Source organism: Phocoena phocoena, chromosome 15 (assembly GCF_963924675.1).
Source record: "Phocoena phocoena chromosome 15, mPhoPho1.1, whole genome shotgun sequence".
Taxonomy (NCBI): domain Eukaryota; kingdom Metazoa; phylum Chordata; class Mammalia; order Artiodactyla; family Phocoenidae; genus Phocoena; species Phocoena phocoena.
The window spans coordinates 15,378,688-15,398,921 of record NC_089233.1 but is presented as its reverse complement, the minus strand read 5'-3'; the positions used below and the strand labels follow the sequence as shown (position 1 = coordinate 15,398,921).

The following is a 20,234-nucleotide window of genomic DNA, read 5'->3' as shown; positions in this document are numbered from 1 at the left end:
TTTGCCACTTTCTGTGTAGCCCTGGGCACAGCTTTTTACCTTTCCATGCCTTTTTGTTCATCTGTAAAATGTAATCCTCATGTCAACATTTTATTGTGAAGAATAAGATTAAACAAGCTATACTCACAGCACTCAGAACACTGCCTGAAACTTAGTAAGCCTTATCAAAGTGTTATGTTATTATAAATATGTTATATATAAATATTATTATTATATGTTAGCTTTGTTATTAAATTGCTTTATCTATTTTGTACACTAATGCATCCTCAGTACCCTGGACAGTCCCTGGAACACTGTAGGTACTTAATAAATATTTGTAGAATCAATGAATGAATGAGTGATGGACTTCACTCTTTTTGCCCTCACTCAAGTGTCACAATGCCCTCCCAGTGGGGGTGGGGTGGGGTGGGTGACAGGGTGTTCAAGGGCCATTAGGGCCTAAGTCAGGAATTTAGTAGAAGTTTGTGGGCATAGCCCACAATTATTTCTCTAGGAAAACGTGTCTAACCTACAAAGGAAGTTCTGGAACCCACATCACAGGTAAGCTGGGAAGGAAAATCCGCATGGCACATGTACCAGGAATAACCTCCTTTGTCTTGTTTTATTCAATACTTTCAAATTTCCTTCTCTAGGCAAGGCTGATTAGAGTGCAAGTTGCAAGTTAATTTGAATTTCACTTTTTGTCCTTGCTCTTATAGGGAGTGAAAAGGCTTCAGAACACTTCAAAGTGTTCGCATAACCAACATAAGGAGTGTTTTGCAGCCACACAGACCTGGATTCAAATCAGGACCCCTGACCCTTAGCTGTTCTATAATCATGGATTGCACTCAGCCTGAGTCTCATTCTTCTTACCTGTAAAATGGAGATAGCTTTACCTTCTTCATAAGACTGTAATGGGAAAGCAATTAATTGTGCATTTTGAAATCACTTCAGCTCTATACAAATATCAGTTATTATTGGATCTCCACATTGGTTCCTCGGTAGGGTTTCAGGAGAATAAAGAGTAGCCCTTTATCAGTAAAAAGGCTGGGAAATCCCTGATCTAATCTCAGTGCTCTTTGAGATCCGGAGGGTTTGGGCTTTCCAGTCCAAGAGCTAGTCAAGCCAAGCTACTCGCGGGCCAAGCCGTGAGGGTGTGGGTGGGCGATCAGTGCTTGACCAGACTGGGACCCAAGGTTCCGGGATAAACTCCATGCTTTCTTTCATGGCAAGCGTCACAATCTACAAACCCTGATAAGGACTTCAGCAGACGCAAGCCTGAAAGACGATGAGTGAATACCTACACGCAGGGAGAGGGTCGGTGTGTGTTGTCGGTGGAGGAACACTAGAGCCGGAGAGGGAGGCTGGCGCCGGAGGGAGGATGCATTTGATGCAGTATAAGGGGAACGGAGCGCAGGAGCTCTCCATCCCGAGCGAAAGTGAGGCCCAGTGAAAGGGGCCAGCCTGAGGAATTTCGGTTCCCGCCCCTCGGCTCCCGGCTTTGACTACAGTTCCGCCCGCAACCGCCCTGGGCCCCTCGCCCCGCCCCCAGAGGGTAATCGGGCTGTACCATTATGCCACCATAGGGGTGAGGGTGAAACGTGGGCTTAGTCCTGAAAAGCAAATATAACTTCTTTGTCAGAAAAACAGAGGATTATATGTATTATTTGCAAGGTTCTTAGTTAATACGCTTCCTTTCTGCCTGCTAGGGTCCTCTATACTCCCTGAAGAGTTGCAGGAGTCGGCCACCATTCCCCCTTTCCTTTACGCAGTTGGTGCGTTCCCCCGGCATGCGTAGGCGGGGAGGCGTACATAAACCTCGACCCAGGAGGCGGGGCTGCTCAGTCCTCGAGGCGTCGGTGCTGTGGTGTTGGAATCTTGCTGATTGTCGGCCTGTGCGCGCGTGCGCGGACATGGCCTCAAACGGTATGTAAGGGCGCGAGGCGGCGGTGGCGCGCCGGCCCCGGGCCTTGTTACCTTCCAGTCGGGCTTTTGTTTTTCGGTGGGACCTGGGCGACGATCGCGTGTAGGGTCTTCTCGCAGCACTGGCGGGAAGCAGCGGAGAGGGGTGGAAGGGGGAGGCCGATGTCGCCATCTTGTTTCGCTCCTCTGGCGCCTGGCGCGGGGCGGGAGGTCTTCCCTTCGCAGCCCCTTTCCTTGAGGTAAGGGTTGGGAGGGACACTTCTTGGTGATTGGAAACGTGAGGCATGGATGGAAATGCCCGGTCCCTGTAGCCTTTTCTCCTTCTCATTCCGAGCCTCGCGCTCGGGCCCGCTTTGTCGCAGTGCTGCATCCGGGCATTGGGAGCGCGCACGCGCTCTGCTGGCCCCTCCCCCCTTTCTGGCGGCGCGAACCCCCCCTCCCGCCTCGTGTCGGCCCTGCTTTTTGTCGCGAGACCCTTCGCTGGAGGCTCCGCGGCGCGCGTCCGGTTTGGGCCTTGCCCCCGGGGTCCCTCGGGAAGGGGCGGGACCGCCTCGTTCCCGCCTCGCTTGCCACGCGGGCGGGGGCGGAGGCTTGGGCCAGCTTAACGGCTGGGGGTGGTCCAACGGACTTGGGGACCCGGCCCGAGGCTTTTCCCGCCTAAATTTCCTCTCTCGGAGGTGGTTACTGAAAGGAACGGCCGCCCGAGGCCACACCTTCTCCCGGTCCTTTTGCTCTTTTCTGCGGGAGGAAGCGCCTCGTTTCCTGTATCGGCGAGACGAGTGGATCTGGCCAGTGCGTCTAACATGTGGCGTTTTAAAAGCGCTTTCTCTTTCTTCGGTTCGCCGAGTCTCCCCACAGTCCCGAGGCAGGCAAGGAGGAGATAAGAAAACGCACTCGTGGGGAGCCACGGGGCTGGAGACTTGAGTACCAGTCGACTTGCCTCCCGAGGCGACCGCTCTTTGATGGTGATCTCTGTTGTTTGGGATCAAAGAGCGCTCTTCTCTTGGTTAGCTAGCTTTGCATTAAAAGCTTCCGTTTCCTGTCTCCAAGATTAGGCAAAGGGTGAAGAGCGGCCTCTTTGGAGACATTCTGGTTTTTCGGATTGAGAAAGTGGAGGCTACGTTCCGAACAATTCTGCCTCTGGCTTGAATTAAAACCTGTTCTGCTGAAGCAGCTGTGTGACTTTAGCTTGATTTTCGGTGATATCTTTGTCTTCGAGCGGGTGTGAGAAGGAAATGTGTGTAAATTTGTGCAGTTCCTGACATCGATTGAAGTTGCAGAAAATTGGAGCTGTTCACCAAGGCTCTTGCTTTTTCCAGTACTTAAGGCTTCTTGGTCTCTGTAGAAATTCGCTGTTTCTTTACTTTTCTTTATTGTAAGAAAACTTGACTACGGTCTGCCAGATTGCTCCTCTCAACTAGGGTTTCATGTGGGAATTTATGCCTCGTTGACTTTCCTCTCTGGGGGCCCCAAAGCTAGCTTGAGTTAAGACTTTTCGCTCTAGTCTACTCTTAGGGATGGTTGAAGGTAATATAATTGTGTTTCTGTTTTTCAGACTATACTCAACAAGCAACCCAAAGGTGAGTGTCATTTTTGGGCTTCCAGAGTTTGTAAAGGGCAAGGGTGGCTAAGGTGTTTTTGTCTGAGAGCACGGTTTGTCTTTTTCTCCAGTTATGGGGCCTACCCAACCCAGCCTGGGCAGGGCTATTCCCAGCAGAGCAATCAGCCCTATGGACAGCAGAGTTACAGTGGCTACGGCCAGTCAGCGGACACTTCAGGCTATGGCCAGAGCAGCTATGGTAGTTCTTACGGACAGGCCCAGAACAGTGAGTCTCTTTTAGTGGGTCACCCCACCTCTTCCTGCTGTTTCTGAATGTTGCTTTTTTTAAACCTAAGCAGTGCTTTAACCAGTCTATGACCCTTAAAGCACTTCAGCGTTTGAGTCCTTTCAAACAAAAATACTTAATTGGTTTGTAATTGTTTCCTATTATTTTCTTTGACTTTTTACTTTTCTATTTATGTTGCACTTTTCCCCATTTCCCCTAAGAGTGAAAGTGAAATGGGAGGGCAGGGTGTGTGGGGGGGAGTATTGCCTAAAGGGAGAAAACTTTTAGATACTTAAAGGGAGAAAATGGCTTCCTTGAAGATGTTTGAAGTCCGACTGCTGTATATATCACATGATACACCAGGAGGTGGAATTTGCCCTGAGGTCCTGAAGTGTAAATAATATGGGGTTGTCTTATTTGTACTGCACACCTTATGGGCAGGTTAAAATGCTGTTAATTAATAGGGATCTCTTGGGCTGTGATTAGTGGTGGTCCTGGAGGAGGCTGGCTTTGGTGTGGGTGGGTGGGATGAGGTTGGAACTCTGAAGTTGGAATATTAAGCTTTAAGGTAAAAGAGAAGGGTAATCTCTGACTGTGAGTTGCAAGATTTCCAAGCATCTTCTAAGAGGCTGACTTTTCAAGTATGGAAAGCATTAGGTGGTATATAATGTTTTCTTCAACACATTCCCTGCCTTTTCTCTTTCATCATAGTTTTTGTGACTTCCTCTTTCTTTTTCTTCTAGCAGGCTATAGCACACAGTCAACTCCCCAGGGATATGGCTCAGCTGGTGGCTATGGCAGTAGCCAAAGTTCTCAGTCGTCTTACGGGCAGCAGTCCTCATACCCTGGCTATGGCCAGCAGCCAGCTCCTAGCAGCGCCTCGGGAAGGTAAGGAGTTGTGGGGAGAGGGGAGAGGACTGAAAGATTAGGGGTGCATGAGTGAGCATGAGGACTAACGGGGGTGGCCTCTGTTGGGTACAGAGAATGGGGTGTACTGAAAGTGAAAGAAGGTTTTGGACATGCTGGCATTATGATTCTGTATTTTCCTTTTCCCTAGTTACGGTAGCAGTTCTCAGAGCAGCGGCTATGGGCAGCCCCAGAGTGGGGGCTATGGCCAGCAGTCTGGCTATGGTGGACAGCAGCAAAGCTATGGACAGCAGCAAAGCTATAATCCCCCTCAGGGCTATGGGCAGCAGAACCAGTACAACAGCAGCGGTGGAGGTGGAGGGGGTGGTGGAGGTGAGATGTCTTCAGCTTTGTCTCATACCTGCTTTTTGTAAGGAATTGTATCCCGCTCGACCCGTTCCCTAAAAGGTTCTTAAAAATGTTGCGCTTTTGTTTCCTAGCTTCATTTTAATTTTTTTTTGTCATTTATCACCTGGTGCAGTTGAACTGCCTTGTGCCACCTCACAGTCTGTTTTGTGTTTCTTAAAGGCATCCTTTCTTTCCTGACAGGTAACTATGGCCAAGATCAGTCCTCCATGAGTAGTAGTGGCGGCGGTTATGGCAATCAGGACCAGAGTGGTGGCGGCGGCTACGGGGGAGGCCAGCAGGACCGTGGGGGCCGTGGCCGGGGCGGTGGCGGTGGTTACAGCCGCAGCAGTGGTGGCTATGAACCCAGAGGTCGTGGAGGTGGCCGTGGAGGCAGAGGCGGCATGGGGTAGGTGTCTTGTGAGCCAGGGAGTAACATCAGTGAGCATTGTGTGGGGGGTTGCATGAATCTCCCTTGAAGCCTAGTCCCTTAGTGCATGGTTAGTCTTATTCTAGAGATTTGTGGGGGCTTTGATTTAGGAGCATTGACTGTTTCTTCTTCATACATCCCCATTTTATTTTTGTGAGAACTTGGGAACCTGAACTTCTACCCACACCTCTGTATAGAGATTTGAGTACTGACATTTTTATTTCTGAAGAAAAAGAAACATGGGTGTATATGGATTGGAGTCATTGATATCCTAGGCAAGAAAAATGGAAGTAAAGGCTTCTTTCTCTGCAAGGGAAACCGATGATCCCACTCCTGGTAATAGGGAAACTTGTTACTTGTATTCCCATGTGTCCTCTGAGGAAGTTGTAAATGGTTAACCTGACTTGAGCTTCCAGGAATTGGCTACTCTCTCTTTCTGTATTCTGTAGTCATTTGAATCCACGAGCACTCATTTGACTGACAGTAATGATTTTGTGTGTGACTTGGTTCATGGGGCTATCTGAAGTGTGCAGACCTTTTGGACAAAATACAGTACGCTTGACAGTGGTATCCCACCTATTTGCTCCACTGTCCCCCTTCCTCTGGTTACTTGTCCAACTGGACCTTCTTTCCTCCCCTTCCTGCTGAAGTTGAAGTAAAACCTTAGATTTAATGTTAAGGCACTTGTCAAATCTGTTGGTAAATATGATTTGAAGGACCCTACTCTGTCTCCCTTGAGAGGGGAGGAATGTCAGTGTGTTACTCCTTTTTGGGAAAAAGTAGGTTTTTTAAAGAGTTTGTGTATGGTAAGTATTCAGAGGTGGGTGGGGGCAATCTCAAAAACCGTACAAAATAAGGAAAACTCTGTTGTGTGCGTGTGTTTAATGCAAAACTTTAAAAAGAAAAGCAACTGTTAATGTGACTGTTAACTTGCTCTGCATTTTATGTGCCACAGGTATGAAAGGTGACATTGCAAAATACTCCGCTCTTCTCACAGTGTTAGAAGGGGTGACCCCGGGGGTGGGGAGAGATCAAAAACAGCTCAGTAGTTAGGGTAGGGCTTAGCCAAGTTTGTCTCGCTTTAAGGGGAAATTGCCTTTGGTTTTGACTTTTTATGGAACAGGGTTGGGTCTGCTTGCTGCTTTCAAAGCAAAAAACCACAAAAATGTGTTCAGGGCTACCCCAGCCTGGTGTGAAATGTCTTCTGGGTAAATCGGGGGTAGGGTTTTTAAACCAACTACTGGGTTGTCATCCACTCGCGACAAGAGGAAAAAACATCTGCTACGTCGGAAGAACGACCAAGGAAAATGGGTCTTTTTTTTTTCCAGAGGAAATAGATATATAATCTTTTAAAGCAAAATCCTTAAAAATTGTGTCTGAGAAATTGCACACGTGTGTGTGACATGCTCAAAGGTCAGACAAGGGGTGGTCAGGAAGGGGAATGTATTTTAGTAGCCATTTGTATTATCATTTTCCCAAAACACCTACCCATGTTTGGGGAATGTTGAACAAAATCAAAAACCGCCCTTTTGTAGCCGTTGGAAGCTTCATGTCCTTTCTTCTAACTTGTCTTCTCCAGCGGAAGTGACCGTGGTGGCTTCAATAAATTTGGTGGTAAGTGAACAGAGTTTCCAAAATTCCCAACTCCCAGCAATGCTTTGTCTGATTGTTCATTTGCAGATGTCTTAGCGTGTTTTAAGTGTCAAAGGTTTTGGAGTGTCCAGAACCACCTCCAGAAAGGGGTGGGGTAGAATGCCACCTGCTGCCAGATGTGTGCTAACCTGGAGGCAGGCAGGGGTAAGACTCAGCAGGCATCTGGTACCAATTGGGTTTGACCCAGGTTAAATAAGAGGTGTTTAAGTAGGCCTCTGACAGGAGTGTTGCCACACCCGGCACTTAGTGAGCACTGTAATGAGAAGCTGGAGAGTGTGCTGGAACACGTGGGGCCGACTTGGCTTTAGGGTCCTTTTGATCAGTGTGTCCGAGGTTAGTGTGTGTGTGTGTGTGTGTGTGTGTGTGTGTATAACAATCTGCAAATGTTTTAATTCTGGACGAGGGATGTGAACTTTTGCCCTGCCCTGAGGATGGTGAAGTTGGTATATATTTATATATTAAATACTGAATGGTGTCAATGCGATTCTACATACACGCATTTAAACTCAAGTCAGATGGGCAAATAGAAACTAGCTCTGGGAAGGAAGGTGTGGACTACTTCCAAGAAAGGTTGGGAGTATGTGTGGCTCATGGGAAATAACCAGGTCTTAAACAGCACAAAACTGAATTCATGGAAAAATGGCAAATTTGAGAAGTCTCCCAGTAAGCTGGAACTTTTCTGGTTTGGTTAACTAACAAAAGGTTTCTTGATTTGTCTCAACATTTAAAGCCAAAGGCTTGGGTTCATGATTTAGGTGTCATTGAGTGTGGGTACAATATTTATTTATGATGAATTCAGATAAACTTTGGTCAAAGATGGTCTCTGGAAAAAAAATAGAGGCTGCATTATGGAAATAAGATTTCTGGTCTGTTCCCTGGGACATGCTTAAAAAATACAATAGCTGTTCTGTATGATTTTTATTTTCATGTGGTTTTGGGGGAAACAAACATGGTTTTAAGAATGGTTTCTAAAGATGAAATTAAAAATTGTTCTACAAGGGATAAGTGTCTTTGGTGTTAAAAGTTTGGAGAAACTGTATGGATGCATATCACATTACTGGTGGTGAGCCCATTTCTCTCTGGGGTGAGAGAACAGGGCCAAGCTATGAGTTGGTTAACTTCAAGGGGTCTCCCTCCTGGCCCTCCCAGTCTGTGCTGAGGACATTTCCCAGCCTGAGCTGGGGGAGGCAGCATTTTCTGAAATGTGGCGTTGTCCCTGTGGGGACTCAGGTTACATACAGATCTTAAGAAAGGGGCCTCTGTCTTCCCCAGACCTGCCTAGGATTTTTCTCTGGGCAGGCAACCCAGGACAGGGTTTGGAGTGAGGCTGTGAGCACTTACCTGGTATTTTGCAAAAGTTTGGATTTGGTGTGAATTTTTCTCCTTGTCTTTCTCAGCCTGTTGACTAACGGCTCCTCTTTCCTTGTTTTTTTGTTTTTTGTTTTTTTTTCATGTCACTTAAGGCCCTCGGGACCAAGGATCACGTCATGACTCTGGTAAGTCCAGAGGTGGCATGAAGGAATGGCTCAAGTGGTATCAGGACTTTTCCTGGATGTTCTTTGAAACTTAAAGGGATGTGAAGAACAGGGGTAGAGAAGAAGGAAAATGTAGGGAAGGGAGTTTAGGTGTAGCTGTACTTAACAGTGATTTATAAATGAGCCATGTATCAGAAATACCTGATGTGGTGATTTCCTCTCCCAGCAATTTAGGAGGTCTGGGAGGAGCCCGAGAATTTGCATTTCTAACAAGTTTCAGGAGATGCTGATGCATCTGTGTGTGGACCATAATCCTGAACTGCTGGTTCAGTAAGCAGTGGCTTTTAAAAATGGGGATCGTAAAAAAAAAAAAAAAAATGGGGATCGTAACCAAATTATTGAACAAAAAGGACACAGAAAGGGAAGCACTTAGTGTACTTTTTGTTTTAATTATGTTTATATACTGGATTTTAGTGTAAAATAGGTTTCTTAACTTGGGGGTCTTAACGTTGACAAACAACTGGTGTACTTACTGTGTGGTTGGGCAGTTAACTCCTGAGCCCTGGTTTCTTAGTATCAACATGTTTCAAAGGATAGTTGTAAAACTAAATTTAAATTTGTGAAGTGGCTGGCATATTGGTACTCAGATAATAAAATAGAAGGGATGGGGATTTCTTTTGTCCGACCTAAACCAAAGTATATTGCTTGCTTTAGAATTTTTCTTTGAAAGCGAAATAGCAAGTATTAAAGTTAGGTTATTAAGAGTCACTGACTTGTTTTACCTTTGCTTGTTTCCTGTCTTCAAATTCATGTTTCTTTCTGCGTTTGACAAGCAGAACAGGATAATTCAGACAACAACACCATCTTCGTGCAAGGCCTGGGCGAGAATGTTACAATTGAGTCTGTAGCTGATTACTTCAAGCAGATTGGTATCATTAAGGTACTTGTGGAGCAGAGTGGGTGCTTTCTATCAGTGCTGCAGGCTTTTGGATTTCACACCTTAGTGAAAAAAAAAAGTCTTAATGGTTGCCTGCTTAATTTGTTGAAGAAAGAACATTAGCCTTTGCCATTTTTTAAAGGGAATCACATTTTAACACAAAGGAGGCACAATTGATAAAGGGAGTGTCTAAAACTTTTGAATTTGTAGTCTATAATCTTTACTTTCATCTTTTAATATTGAAGTGAGAAACAGTTATAGTTGATGGCTTTAATTCAAGTTACGTGAAATAGAAAGGTATGGTTGTGATAGTGCTGTCTTCTTTAAGACTGATGTTACCTCATGTTGATTTTTTTCAGACAAATAAGAAAACAGGACAGCCCATGATTAATCTGTACACAGACAGGGAAACAGGCAAACTGAAGGGAGAGGCAACAGTGTCATTTGATGACCCACCTTCTGCTAAAGCAGCTATTGACTGGTTTGATGGTATGTATGCAGAGGCTGGCAGGGGTGGGGGACAGGGTAACTAGCTTTGGGAAACGGCCTGTGTTTTGAGGATTTCTGTGAGTCTTCCAACACTCCTATTTGGGCGTGGTCTTATTTTTTCTTAGGTTTCATGAGATTGTAAACATTTACAAGAAGGCAGAGTCTTCTCTTGATTGTACCAAGTGTGTTTTTGGACCCACAGGTCTTAATAAAAAGTCTCTTTATATCTCCTTTATTTCTTTAGGTAAAGAATTCTCTGGGAATCCTATCAAGGTCTCATTTGCTACTCGGCGAGCAGACTTCAATCGGGGTGGTGGCAATGGTCGTGGAGGCCGAGGGCGAGGAGGTGAGGAGCTACTTCTGCTGGCGTAAGAGGTGATGGGGAGAGAAGGGAGGGAGGATGGTAAGGGTTTGCATGGGAGAGAAGGTTAGGTTAACCAAACTTGGAAGCGGAGCAGACCTATTCTTGTGTCTACACTAGGACCCATGGGCCGTGGAGGCTATGGAGGTGGTGGCAGTGGTGGCGGTGGCCGAGGAGGATTCCCCAGCGGTGGCGGTGGCGGTGGAGGACAGCAGCGAGCAGGGGACTGGAAGTGTCCTAATCCGTGAGTGAAACTTCTTTAATTCTTTTCTCAGCCCTCTTACACGTGTGCCCTTTGGTACTATGGTAGAGCTTGTGTTTTCTGACTAATAGATGTCAAAGGTACACTTTGACAGGCTTGGCCAGGAGTCACCTAGGTGAGGTAGCTCTAGTGGGAAAGATATTGGACTGGGTTCAATAACCTGCAGTTTTTGTCTGGCTCACTCCTGAGAAACAAGCCCTTTTGCTTTTCCGAGGCCTCATTTTCCTCACGTATCTGTAAGGTAACTGGAGTGTTGGTAATTCTAGGTCTTGTCTTACCGGCCCCCGGCCCTGACTAATTGTCTTATTTTCCTCAGTACGTGTGAGAACATGAACTTCTCTTGGAGGAATGAATGCAACCAGTGTAAGGCCCCTAAACCAGATGGCCCAGGAGGGGGACCAGGAGGCTCTCATATGGGTAAGGAAGAGGCAGAGCTGGTGATATGGAGTTGGGATCAAAAGGAGGCTAGAGGGAAGGTAGGAGGAATTTGGGGGATGTGATATGGGGATATATCATATTTCTTTTTTCCTAGGGGGAAACTACGGAGACGATCGTCGTGGTGGCAGAGGAGGCTATGATCGGGGCGGCTACCGAGGCCGAGGCGGGGACCGTGGGGGCTTCCGAGGGGGCCGGGGTGGTGGGGACAGAGGTGGCTTTGGCCCTGGCAAGATGGACTCCAGGTAAGTAAGACTCTAAATTGAAATGAAAGTAGAGCAGTTGAACAGAGGTCATGGGATTGCAAGGTTTTGGGACAGTGGTTTCATTTTGAGGGCTAGGTTGGAAAGCTGAGACTGTAACCATAGTGGGTAGGGAAGGAGGGAAGGAAGATTATCTGGGGGAGCTAATCTGTAGACTCCCACGTACTCTCTATACCTATAGGGAGATATGAGCTAGTTCTTGGGGTTGGGTAGCAGGGGCAGATAGGATTTCTGGGGTGGGGTGGGTAGAGAGGTTGGTAACTCAGACCTAATGGATACTCTTTCTTGCAGGGGTGAGCACAGACAGGATCGCAGGGAGAGGCCGTATTAGCCTGGCTCCTGAAGTTCTGGAGCAGCTTTCTTCCTGTACCCAGTGTTACCCTCATTATTTTGTAACCTTCCAACTCCTGATCACCCACGGTTTTTTTGTGTCGGACTATGTAATTGTAACCATATTTCTGGTTCCCATTAAAAACCATCATTTTAGTTAAATTTTCTTCCTCTTCCCCCTCTTCACTGTCCTGGAGCATTGATGTCCAGGTCAAGAATGTGGGGAGTTTTCCTCTTTCAGATCAACCTGCCTTATGGGAACTGGAATAATTTGTTTGTTCCCGCTTAGCAGGAACTGGAATAAAGTGTTTGATACTTGTTTCAGGGAGAAAAGGTCAAGTGTATCCTTGAAAGTAGAGATTAAACTTTTCTGTTATGGTAAAAACTAGATGAATGAAAGTGGTAAATGAGAAACATGTGGTGTGTTGGCCCAGAATTGTCCAACCATTTGGAAGTTTTTCTTTTACCATGTTTATTCACATGCTGGTTTTAGTGAGTTTATTATAGCAGTTCTATTCTTTTTTTAAGGCCTCTTGGCTCTTCTGGCACTTTTCTGAGTGGGGCTCAAACAAATTAGGTTGCTTTGGGGGTGGTATTCAAGCTTGATCATGATTGGAGCACATAGTTATTAGCCAGTTGGGTGTTTTGAAGGAAGGAGAGTAACTGAGCACCTACTTAATGGCAGGTGTTCCGTGGCCTTGCTCACTTCATGCCCAGTGCGTGGGTGATGTGGCTCTCGTTTCTCAGGAAATGGTCGACCCCAGGATGGAGTCCCTGTCTGATCACTTCATTTTCATTTCTTGGCATTTCGTTCTGAAATCATTGTTCTGAAGGGGACAGACTTCTATCCCAAACGTTGTTTGCCTAGGCCTTAAGAGGATGCTAAATTTTAGGGAAAGAGACTTGGGAAGGAGAGGAGATGGTAAAGGGGGGAAGGTTAGCTGGGAAAGTAAGGTAGAGGCAGTTCTTTATCTTTCAGGGTGGCTCCCCAGCATTAGTTTTCCTGAAGGTGGGGCTTTGGTAGGTGTCTTTAGGGAGACAGTGGTCTAGCTGGGTCACGTTTACATCCTGCCTATACCCAGAGGGCTGAGGTCATTGATAATTTTAAGAAAGGCAAAGGTTGGGGCCGATGAGTTGAAACCTCAGACTCTAGTGCCTGTCAACCTTAACATGCCTTTCCTGACCCCAAAAATCTCCCCCCCTGCCTTTTTTCCAGCTCAAACTGAGTTTAGAAAACTTGCCCATCCCTGCCAAGCAGTTGAAAATTATAGCCAACAGCAACAGGCTTCTTTGCTGTCAGAAGCACAGCTCGTAGAGTGCCTGGGACCCCTGTGGGAAGTGCTTTTTCTCTTGGTTTAAAATTGTCAAGTATGCTGTAAGTGTCCTCTTCTTAGGAGTTGTTTCGTCTTCCAATCTCTGGTAACTTGAGACGGAAGCTGTGGCTTTGTCAAAAGGAATAGCTGCTTTATCCTCCCTACTGTGTGGAGGTGCTCTACCAAGAGTAGGTGGAGAATGGCTGAGCTGCCCCAGGCAGTGCTTTCCTTTGGCTTACTGAACTTGGTACGCTTGAGAAACCCTCAGAATTAGAGCCGAGGATATGGCATCGTTTCTCTCCCTGGTGTGTTCAGCTGCCTCTGCTTTCTTAACAGTGATGCTTGGTTTGAGTGGCACTGCCCATGTCTCTGAGAAGTTTATTGTGTGTGCTTCACCTGGTAGGGTTCTGGTGTTAGGGTTTGGTTGTGGTTCCTTCATCCCTACTGCTAGCAGTGAAGGAGGTTGAAGCTCTGGGTGAGACCCAGTTACTGACTGGGACTGTTAGTATTTAGTTCTTGTCCTTTAAAGGGCTTCAATGATTGGCTTTGCTCTTAAGTAAAAGAAAATAGAGTCTCAAGTGTCTAGTGGGTAGATCCAGTTTGGAGTCCTTTTCCAGGAGAAAAGAATGGATGACGACAGAACTAGCAACAGAGGGAATGTTGTTGGTTCTGGTGCCAGCTTATCCATTGGCGAGAAAATAGGAGTGAGACCTCAAGGGGGTTGGACTTTGGGCCCTCTGCTCTTGGCTGCATTCCCTTGTAAGCACTAGGCCAGTAATAGCCAGTCATATTTCTCTGATGAGGATCTTAGGCTAGTCCTTAGAGATCTAAAGAATACATTATTACTGAATTATGGAAAATGGCCTGCAGTCTGGAAGCACTTGGGTGCCTGGCTTTTTGAATTGGGACAGGCTGACTAGGGAGAAGTGAGGAGGGTAGGTTGTGGTGGGGAGAAGTGTGCTGCGGGTCTGTTTGCTTCCACTGATTTAGTTCTCAGGCTTTTCACCTTTTCCCCATCACATGCTGGATTTCAGTAACTTGGATATAGGGCTGAGGTTAAGTCATTGCTGGGTCCAGCTCCTGTGACACTCAGCACATTAACATCTTTATTTAGGCATGTTGCTTCCCACTTCCAGTGTCCTGTCAGTCTTCCGCCAGGGGTTTTGTAACCAGGTCTCACTCCCTCTACTAGTCTGTGAGAGGCTCAGCTCAGTGTGAGGTCCCATCTGCAGCCATTCCTCTCCAGTCTTTTCAGAACTCAGACTCCCTTTTCTGCCTTTGGGCCCTCAATACTTAGTCTCTTTCCTTTCATCTTTAACTTTTATTTTGAAATAATTCAGAGTTAGGTTTCCACAAAAATTATCTTGTTCAGCTTCCCATGCAGACGGTAATCTTCCTGGTGCTGGGGGTATTAAGAAACGAGGAAGTAGTGTCAAGTGGATCTTGCCAGCAGGTTTGACTTTTGGGCTTGTAGAAATTGTTTGGCCCTCAATCCTATGATGTTAGCAGTTAGAGCTTTAAGAGACCATTGAATTTAAAATTCCTAAATTTTTTTTTTTGTGTGTGTGGTATGCGGGCCTCTCAATGTTGTGGCCTGTCCCATTGCGGAGCACAGGCTCCGGACGCGCAGGCTTAGCGGCCATGGCTCACGGGCCCAGCCGCTCTGCAGCATGTGGGATCCTCCCAGACCGGGGCAGGAACCCATGTCCCCTGCATCGGCAGGCGGACTCACAACTACTGCGCCACCAGGGAAGCCCTAAAATTCCTAAATATTTTTGAGGGAGGAACAGAAGTATGTCAGAGGAGTTTGGGTCTGGAAATAGTGCTCTGTGGATGGATTGTGCTCTCTCAGCTCTTTGGATTGTCTTGGGGTTGTAGTGCTAGCATGAAGGGCTCCTTTAACATGAAGGATAATTGAGAGCCACCAGTGTGGGGATTGGAAACAGGAAGGGAGCTTGGACTACGTGGTCGAAGATAGGGGATTCCTTGTGTGTAGTGGGGAACTGACCTTTAGGCCATTCCCGGTAGAGAATGCCAAGGAGGGTGGGGTGGGTATGGGAAGAAGAAACTGAAGGGAAGCAGGAACCAGGCTTTCCAGGTAGCATTCTGCATGTGCACCTCAGGGTGGCAGTGTTGCACAATTGCACTGATTCCTTGTAGCTGTTCCGTGCAGGATCCTTAGGGCCTCACTGCAGCCTGCTTGAGGTAAGAACCTGTCAGATTTAGCTTGATGGCTGTTTTTTTTTTTTTTTCCCCTCCCCTCTTAAACCAGAATTTGAGGGGAAGCGGGCCCATCCTGTATACTCTTTCCCTGAGTGAAACGGCAGATCCCTCTGTGAGAAGGCTTCTGCAAACCTGTCACAGGCTGACTGAGGTGGCAGAGCCACATTCTCTCTATAGCAGCGTGTAAGTTGAATACGTACCTGAATTGCTTGGCAACGTGGTTAGCACGTCGGTTCTAACTCAGTGTGTATAGGTCCTGGTGGGGTGCTGCCACCTCTGGCGATGCTCTGAAGTTCTGCAGAGACTCCTTTTCTGCTAATTCCCCCCGTCATGTCTGGAAAGGGGAACTCAGTTTTGTACAAAACTGTTCATGTAGACAGTTTAAGCCAGGAGCTAAGAAAAAGGTCACTCGTGGAAGGCTGGGTCCTGGATGTGGGTTTTTGTTCTTATTAGCACAGGCCCAGTGGACATTACCTGTTGATCAGCTTGTTTTTTTTTTTTTTCAGTCTTGTGACGCTTAGAGGTTTGAGCAGAAAATGTTGTTTCAGACTGAGGAGCCTAAGCCATTGAGCAGCTAGGAACAGAAACATCCTGGAGATCACTGTTGACACCAATGTGTGCTCACTGTGAGCCAGTTGATTTTAGGTGATGAGCTGTGTCCTGTTATCCCTACTTTATAGATGGGATGCTGAGGTACAAACTGGCCTTAAGTCTCATAACTGGTGAGTGAGGTAGAGCAGGGATTTGAATCTGTCCTTTGGCTGCAGAAGTGTGTCCTTAACCAGTATGCTGTGGCTGGTAGAACTCTGAGCCTCACCCTTCTCCCCGCCTCCCCCACCAAATAAAAAGGAAAAAGAAAGCCCCCAAGAAGTCTTTCGACTTCGGGGAGCTGTTTCTTAGAACTGTGTCTTTTGCCTCAGGCTTGCACTAGTTTTTGTAGCTGCTCTGTTTGAGCATCTGTGCAAGGAAGTGTTATGGCTCCATATCATTGAAGCATTAGGTTCCTATGAAGTGTAAAAAAAAAATCCTCTGTTAAGACAGTAGACATACACAGTAACTGATGTTATTTTTCACATGCAAGGCACTGTACAGAGGTTGAAAAGATGTCTTTTTGTGGGGGTCTAATGGGAGAGTCCTGTGTGGAAGTAGATGTGACAATATGGTTTGCTCTACCACAGGGAACCTAGGTGAAAATGCCACTGGAGCCCAGAGGAAGGCCCTCTCCGGGCATGCTAGGACAGGTGGGTTTCAAGGTCTCCAGAGTTGGGATCAGCGTGCGGTAGGGCTGGGTGTATAAGTAGTGTTGAGATCTGGTGGTATGTGAAGAGGAAGGTAGGAGAGTTTGGATGGGGTTATTCAGGATCAGGTTGGAAGCGGGGCTTAGGTGTGCTAGTGTTAGAAGGGAGTCCATTTCCATCATCAGTTTTCAGTACTCAGGCCCTTTAAGGTGGTTGACGAGAAGCAGGGAGATCAGGAGGCCTGTTGTGGTAAGACATGAAGGCATAACGCCAGATGGGGGCAGTGAAGTTGAAAAGGAAGGTGTTTGGATGTAAGTTGGAAGACTGACTAAACTTTATGGAAGGTGCTGGTGTTTCTTGATTTCTGGTTAGGCTGCTGCTGTTGCCATATGTCGAGATACAGGGATAGTAAAAGGAAGACAACTTCAGTTTGGGAAATGGCAAGGTCCTTCAGAACATAAGTGAGCAAACACATCTCGGGGATTGGATGAGGCTTGGTTTATAAGATTTAAGAAGACTTGGTAGAAAAGGGCTGAGGGTAGAATGGGGAGCATCACTTATTTTATGGGGTATTTGGCCAAAGAAGATGAGCCCACGGGATCCTGAGTATTTGGGCTGATTCCCACTTTTGGGGAGGCTCAGTTTTCCTCCTGGAGTCCTAAATGGCATTAGGAGCAGTCCCATGTCACTGTAGCCTTGACAGTGGTCATTAGCTTAGCTTTTTGGTAGCTTCCTCCTGCAGTGAACAACTTGTTTTCTCCTGTTGCTCTGGTGATCTGGTCATCAGAACAGGGAAGTGTTAGACTGTGTGGGGTGGGGGGAGGTGGATAAACACTGCATCTGTCAATTCTTTTGTCTAGGGAGGGTGTTCCAAGTGAAGCCTTCATAAAGCTTTTCCATTCTGTGCTGGTCTATCATTGTGAACGGCACACTTGGTACCCTCGTATCTGGATCGCCGAGTCTGATGATCTGACTCCTAAGGATAGGATATCTGGCCTCCTTGGGGCCTGCCTGTTGCTTTGCATCCACCCCCTGCAGGCCAGAAAGAATTTGGGTGCAAAATGTACTCAGGATGTGGTCCTAGAACTGGTTCCCTAACAGCCTCTGGAAAGGCTCCCTAAGTGCTGTTTTGTGGAAATAAATACTCCTGTTTTCTTTTGTGGGCACAATTTCATCAAGAGAGGGAACAGCTAGTAGAACTCATTTCCTGAAGTTGCTTTTGTGGTTGGCATGTTTTCTGGGCAGGGTGTAACCTGTAACCTCTTGGAGCGGGTGGGAGGGAGCAGAGGGAGTGACGCCTGCTGGTGTCGTGCCAGAAGGAGCCCTAGGGACACTCGGTGGCTTGTGCTCTTCCCTGCTTAGACAGTACTCTTGTCACTTCCCCTGAAAATTGCTCTCATTTTGCAATTTTTTTTCCTATGAAAAAGCGAAAGAGAAGCTTGGCAGACGAGTCTGTTTCTAAATGCATGTCAAGTCTGGCCCCCCACAGTTCCAGGCCCTTTGTACATATTTCTATTTTAATTTTTAGACCTTGGCCACAAGACTAACTTGTGTTCACAGGTCTCAAGGGCAGACCCTGTGGGGTGGCATTAAGGGAGCCACCAAATGGTGAGTGAGGGACCATTCCTTGGTGACTGAGGCAGGAAGGATGAAGTGTTTGGGGAGTCTGCTGCCCCAGGAACAGGCGGAGGCTAGAGCTTCATCTGAGCCACTGCGGCACTTGGATATGTAGCTCAGCTCCGCATGAGCTTCCAGGCTGGAAGTAGGAAGACACACCAAGTACAAGCTGGATTTTCATATGTATATTAAAAAAATCAGAGACTCCAGGTAAGATGGCTGGAACTGCCAGGGGTTGTCTGTGGGACCGCTGCTGGGGAAGATGCCTCAGCTCTGCTCCAGGTCGACCACCAGGTAGGGCTGGGTGTCCCTCAGGGCCTGGAGGAGCAGATCCTTGCAGGTCAGGTTCCAGGCTGGAGCAAAGCTGAAGAGCTTCCTCATCTTGTTAGGATTGGTGCGCTCCGCCCGCACTGCCTGGTACTGGTCCTCTGTCAGGACCTTCCCGTACAGGGCGTCCAGCACCCCATCCACGTCTGTGACCCGCGCAATGAGGGCCGCCCGATGCTGCTCCACAAAGTGCAGTGCTGGGGCGGGAGGGAGGGGAGGGGATGAGCTGGGACCAGGGTGGGTGCTGGAGCCTGTCCCTCTTGAACACTAGGCTTTCTTTAGAAATTGCCCTGAATGCAACCCTAAGTGGTGGGGTTCAAGGTGGGCATGCCACCAGGACTCTACCTATAGTGGGATGAGTTTAACTTTGTCTCCCTTTTTCCTCCCAACCAGGCTCGGGCCCTGGAGGTGTGTGAGTAGGTGGGTGGGAAGGGTTGGCCTAGCTTTGTGCTCTTCAGGTGCTCCTGGCCTTGGGACAAGAGATAGGCTGTGCCAGGGGTACGGTGGGGCGGGGCTGGTGAGGTGCCCTGGTAGGTGAGGTTGGGCGTTGAAGGCTTTACCTGGCTTGGCTGCTGTCTGGGGAGGGGCCTTGATCCCGGCTGGCGTGGTTCCGGGGCCTGTAAGAAAATGTTGTGGTGTCTCCCAAGTGTTTCTGGGTTCGGGGGTCTCTTGGTCCGGAAGCCAAGGTCAGTACCAAGCGCGGGAAGCCTCCCCAGCAGGAGGATTTTATTAAAGGGTAGGAGAAACGGGAAGCGGAAGCTCCGAGAGGCGAACTTTTGGGTTGGGAGGAGGGTGTAGAGGGGATACTGGTCTGGACCTGTGTCCAGGGGGCGCACTCACCCTTGCGCAAGGTCTCCTGTAGCTGCTCCGCCACCTCCTGCATGCCGATGTTGCACAGCACGAGTACCGTGAGCTCGGCACTGTACGCCTCCAGATAGTAGCTGACGAGCTTGTCGGTGAGGTCCACAGCATCCATGGGCAGCAGCGTCCCCCGTGGGATGCGTCCGTAGCCTTCGCGCAGCGGCACTGAAAGCAGCTTCATCTTGAACTTCTTGAACTCGTCAGCGGTCAGGTTTTCTAGCGCATCCAGGATGGCATCACGCATGCACCCCATGGCTCCTGGGGTCCCCTGCCGCAGCCGCCGCTTCAGCTCGCTCAGGCAGTCTGCCAAGCAGGAAGCTGCTCTGGGGCGGGGCCTGGAACTCCCCGCCTTCACTCCTGTCCCTGCCTCAGAGCTTTGCCCTTGGGTGTTAGGCTCCTGACTACCGCGTTTCTTCCCTTTCTCTCCTGGCCACCGGGGGGCGCCCAGATTGCATCCTTTGGCTGGTCTAAGAGGTGGGACCCAGGAGACCCGGTGGAAAAGGGCTCGTGGGTGGTGCCTGCCTCTCCAGGCTTGGACTAGGTAGCACAGATCAGGAACCTGGTTTATCGGAGCGCTAAGGCTTAGATTCGTGGAATTTTGGAACCCTGAAATCTCCATGTTTCCTTAAACCTTAGCATCCTCTCTCCCTGGCATAGGGTCAGAATCATAGAATCCTAACAGCCACATAGCTCCCCAAATTCCACGGGTAGAGATTACTGTGTGTGCATTCTCTCTCCAAGCCTCAGTTTCCTTATCCATGAAATGGGGATAATAACACTCATTCACTTAGTAAATATTCCAGCATAACATGGGCTACCTGATGGTGCCTGAAACCTTGCCAAATGCTTCCTGGGAGAGCCAGGATTTGGTCCCCCAGGGACTGAATTTCTTGGGAAGTGATGACAAGAGACACTTGGAATGGTTGAGAAAATTCTTGACTGGAGGGAAGGTCATGGGAAGAGAGCTATTCTGGGGTCAGGGGGCTTGACCCAGAAGAGCAGATGAAAGGTGGTTTGGGTTGGTGTAGGTTGGAGTGGGAT

General features: G+C 48.0%; 2 protein-coding genes across 5 annotated transcripts; one reads left to right on the top strand and one right to left on the bottom strand.

The window, feature by feature from the left end:
• The first annotated feature begins 1,825 nt into the window (after nucleotides 1-1,825).
• On the top strand, nucleotides 1,826-11,776 carry FUS (FUS RNA binding protein). 3 transcript variants are annotated; one of them, XM_065892910.1, is made up of 15 exons: nucleotides 1,826-1,905; nucleotides 3,458-3,482; nucleotides 3,574-3,728; nucleotides 4,472-4,616; nucleotides 4,786-4,967; nucleotides 5,184-5,388; nucleotides 6,989-7,023; nucleotides 8,526-8,558; nucleotides 9,374-9,477; nucleotides 9,834-9,963; nucleotides 10,208-10,309; nucleotides 10,445-10,568; nucleotides 10,903-11,003; nucleotides 11,119-11,266; nucleotides 11,576-11,776. In XM_065892910.1, exons 1-15 carry the CDS (start codon nucleotides 1,893-1,895, stop codon nucleotides 11,613-11,615), a joined length of 1,542 nt encoding a protein of 513 aa, XP_065748982.1. In that variant the 5' UTR covers nucleotides 1,826-1,892; the 3' UTR covers nucleotides 11,616-11,776. The 3 variants fall into 3 exon arrangements, with proteins under 3 accessions (XP_065748982.1, XP_065748983.1, XP_065748984.1); XM_065892911.1 differs by having other exon boundaries at nucleotides 1,848-1,905; nucleotides 4,475-4,616; XM_065892912.1 differs by having other exon boundaries at nucleotides 1,893-1,905; nucleotides 4,786-4,961; nucleotides 11,576-11,615.
• Nucleotides 11,777-18,168: 6,392 nt separating this feature from the next.
• On the bottom strand, nucleotides 18,169-19,495 carry LOC136135084 (apoptosis-associated speck-like protein containing a CARD). Of its 2 annotated transcripts, XM_065892918.1 has the most exons (3): nucleotides 19,173-19,495; nucleotides 18,893-18,949; nucleotides 18,169-18,529 (listed from the first exon to the last, which is right to left on the bottom strand). In XM_065892918.1, exons 1-3 carry the CDS (start codon nucleotides 19,444-19,446, stop codon nucleotides 18,273-18,275), a joined length of 588 nt encoding a protein of 195 aa, XP_065748990.1. In that variant the 5' UTR covers nucleotides 19,447-19,495; the 3' UTR covers nucleotides 18,169-18,272. The 2 variants fall into 2 exon arrangements, with proteins under 2 accessions (XP_065748990.1, XP_065748991.1); XM_065892919.1 differs by lacking the exon at nucleotides 18,893-18,949 and having other exon boundaries at nucleotides 19,173-19,446.
• Nucleotides 19,496-20,234: the final 739 nt, after the last annotated feature.

What these genes read in the sequence shown, in the direction of transcription:
- FUS (XM_065892910.1), top strand. An exon ending in ACTCAACAAGCAACCCAAAG is followed by an intron (nt 3,483 to 3,573) that starts GTGAGTGTCATT and finishes CTTTTTCTCCAG; the next exon opens with TTATGGGGCCTACCCAACCC. An exon ending in GACTGGAAGTGTCCTAATCC is followed by an intron (nt 10,569 to 10,902) that starts GTGAGTGAAACT and finishes TATTTTCCTCAG; the next exon opens with TACGTGTGAGAACATGAACT.
- LOC136135084 (XM_065892918.1), bottom strand. Translation starts at nt 19,446, where the DNA reads ATGGGGTGCATGCGTGATGCCATCCTGGATGCGCTAGAAAACCTGACC. An exon ending in ACAGGAGACCTTGCGCAAGG is followed by an intron (nt 18,950 to 19,172) that starts GTGAGTGCGCCC and finishes ATTTTCTTACAG; the next exon opens with GCCCCGGAACCACGCCAGCC. An exon ending in CCAGACAGCAGCCAAGCCAG is followed by an intron (nt 18,530 to 18,892) that starts GTAAAGCCTTCA and finishes CTCCCGCCCCAG; the next exon opens with CACTGCACTTTGTGGAGCAG.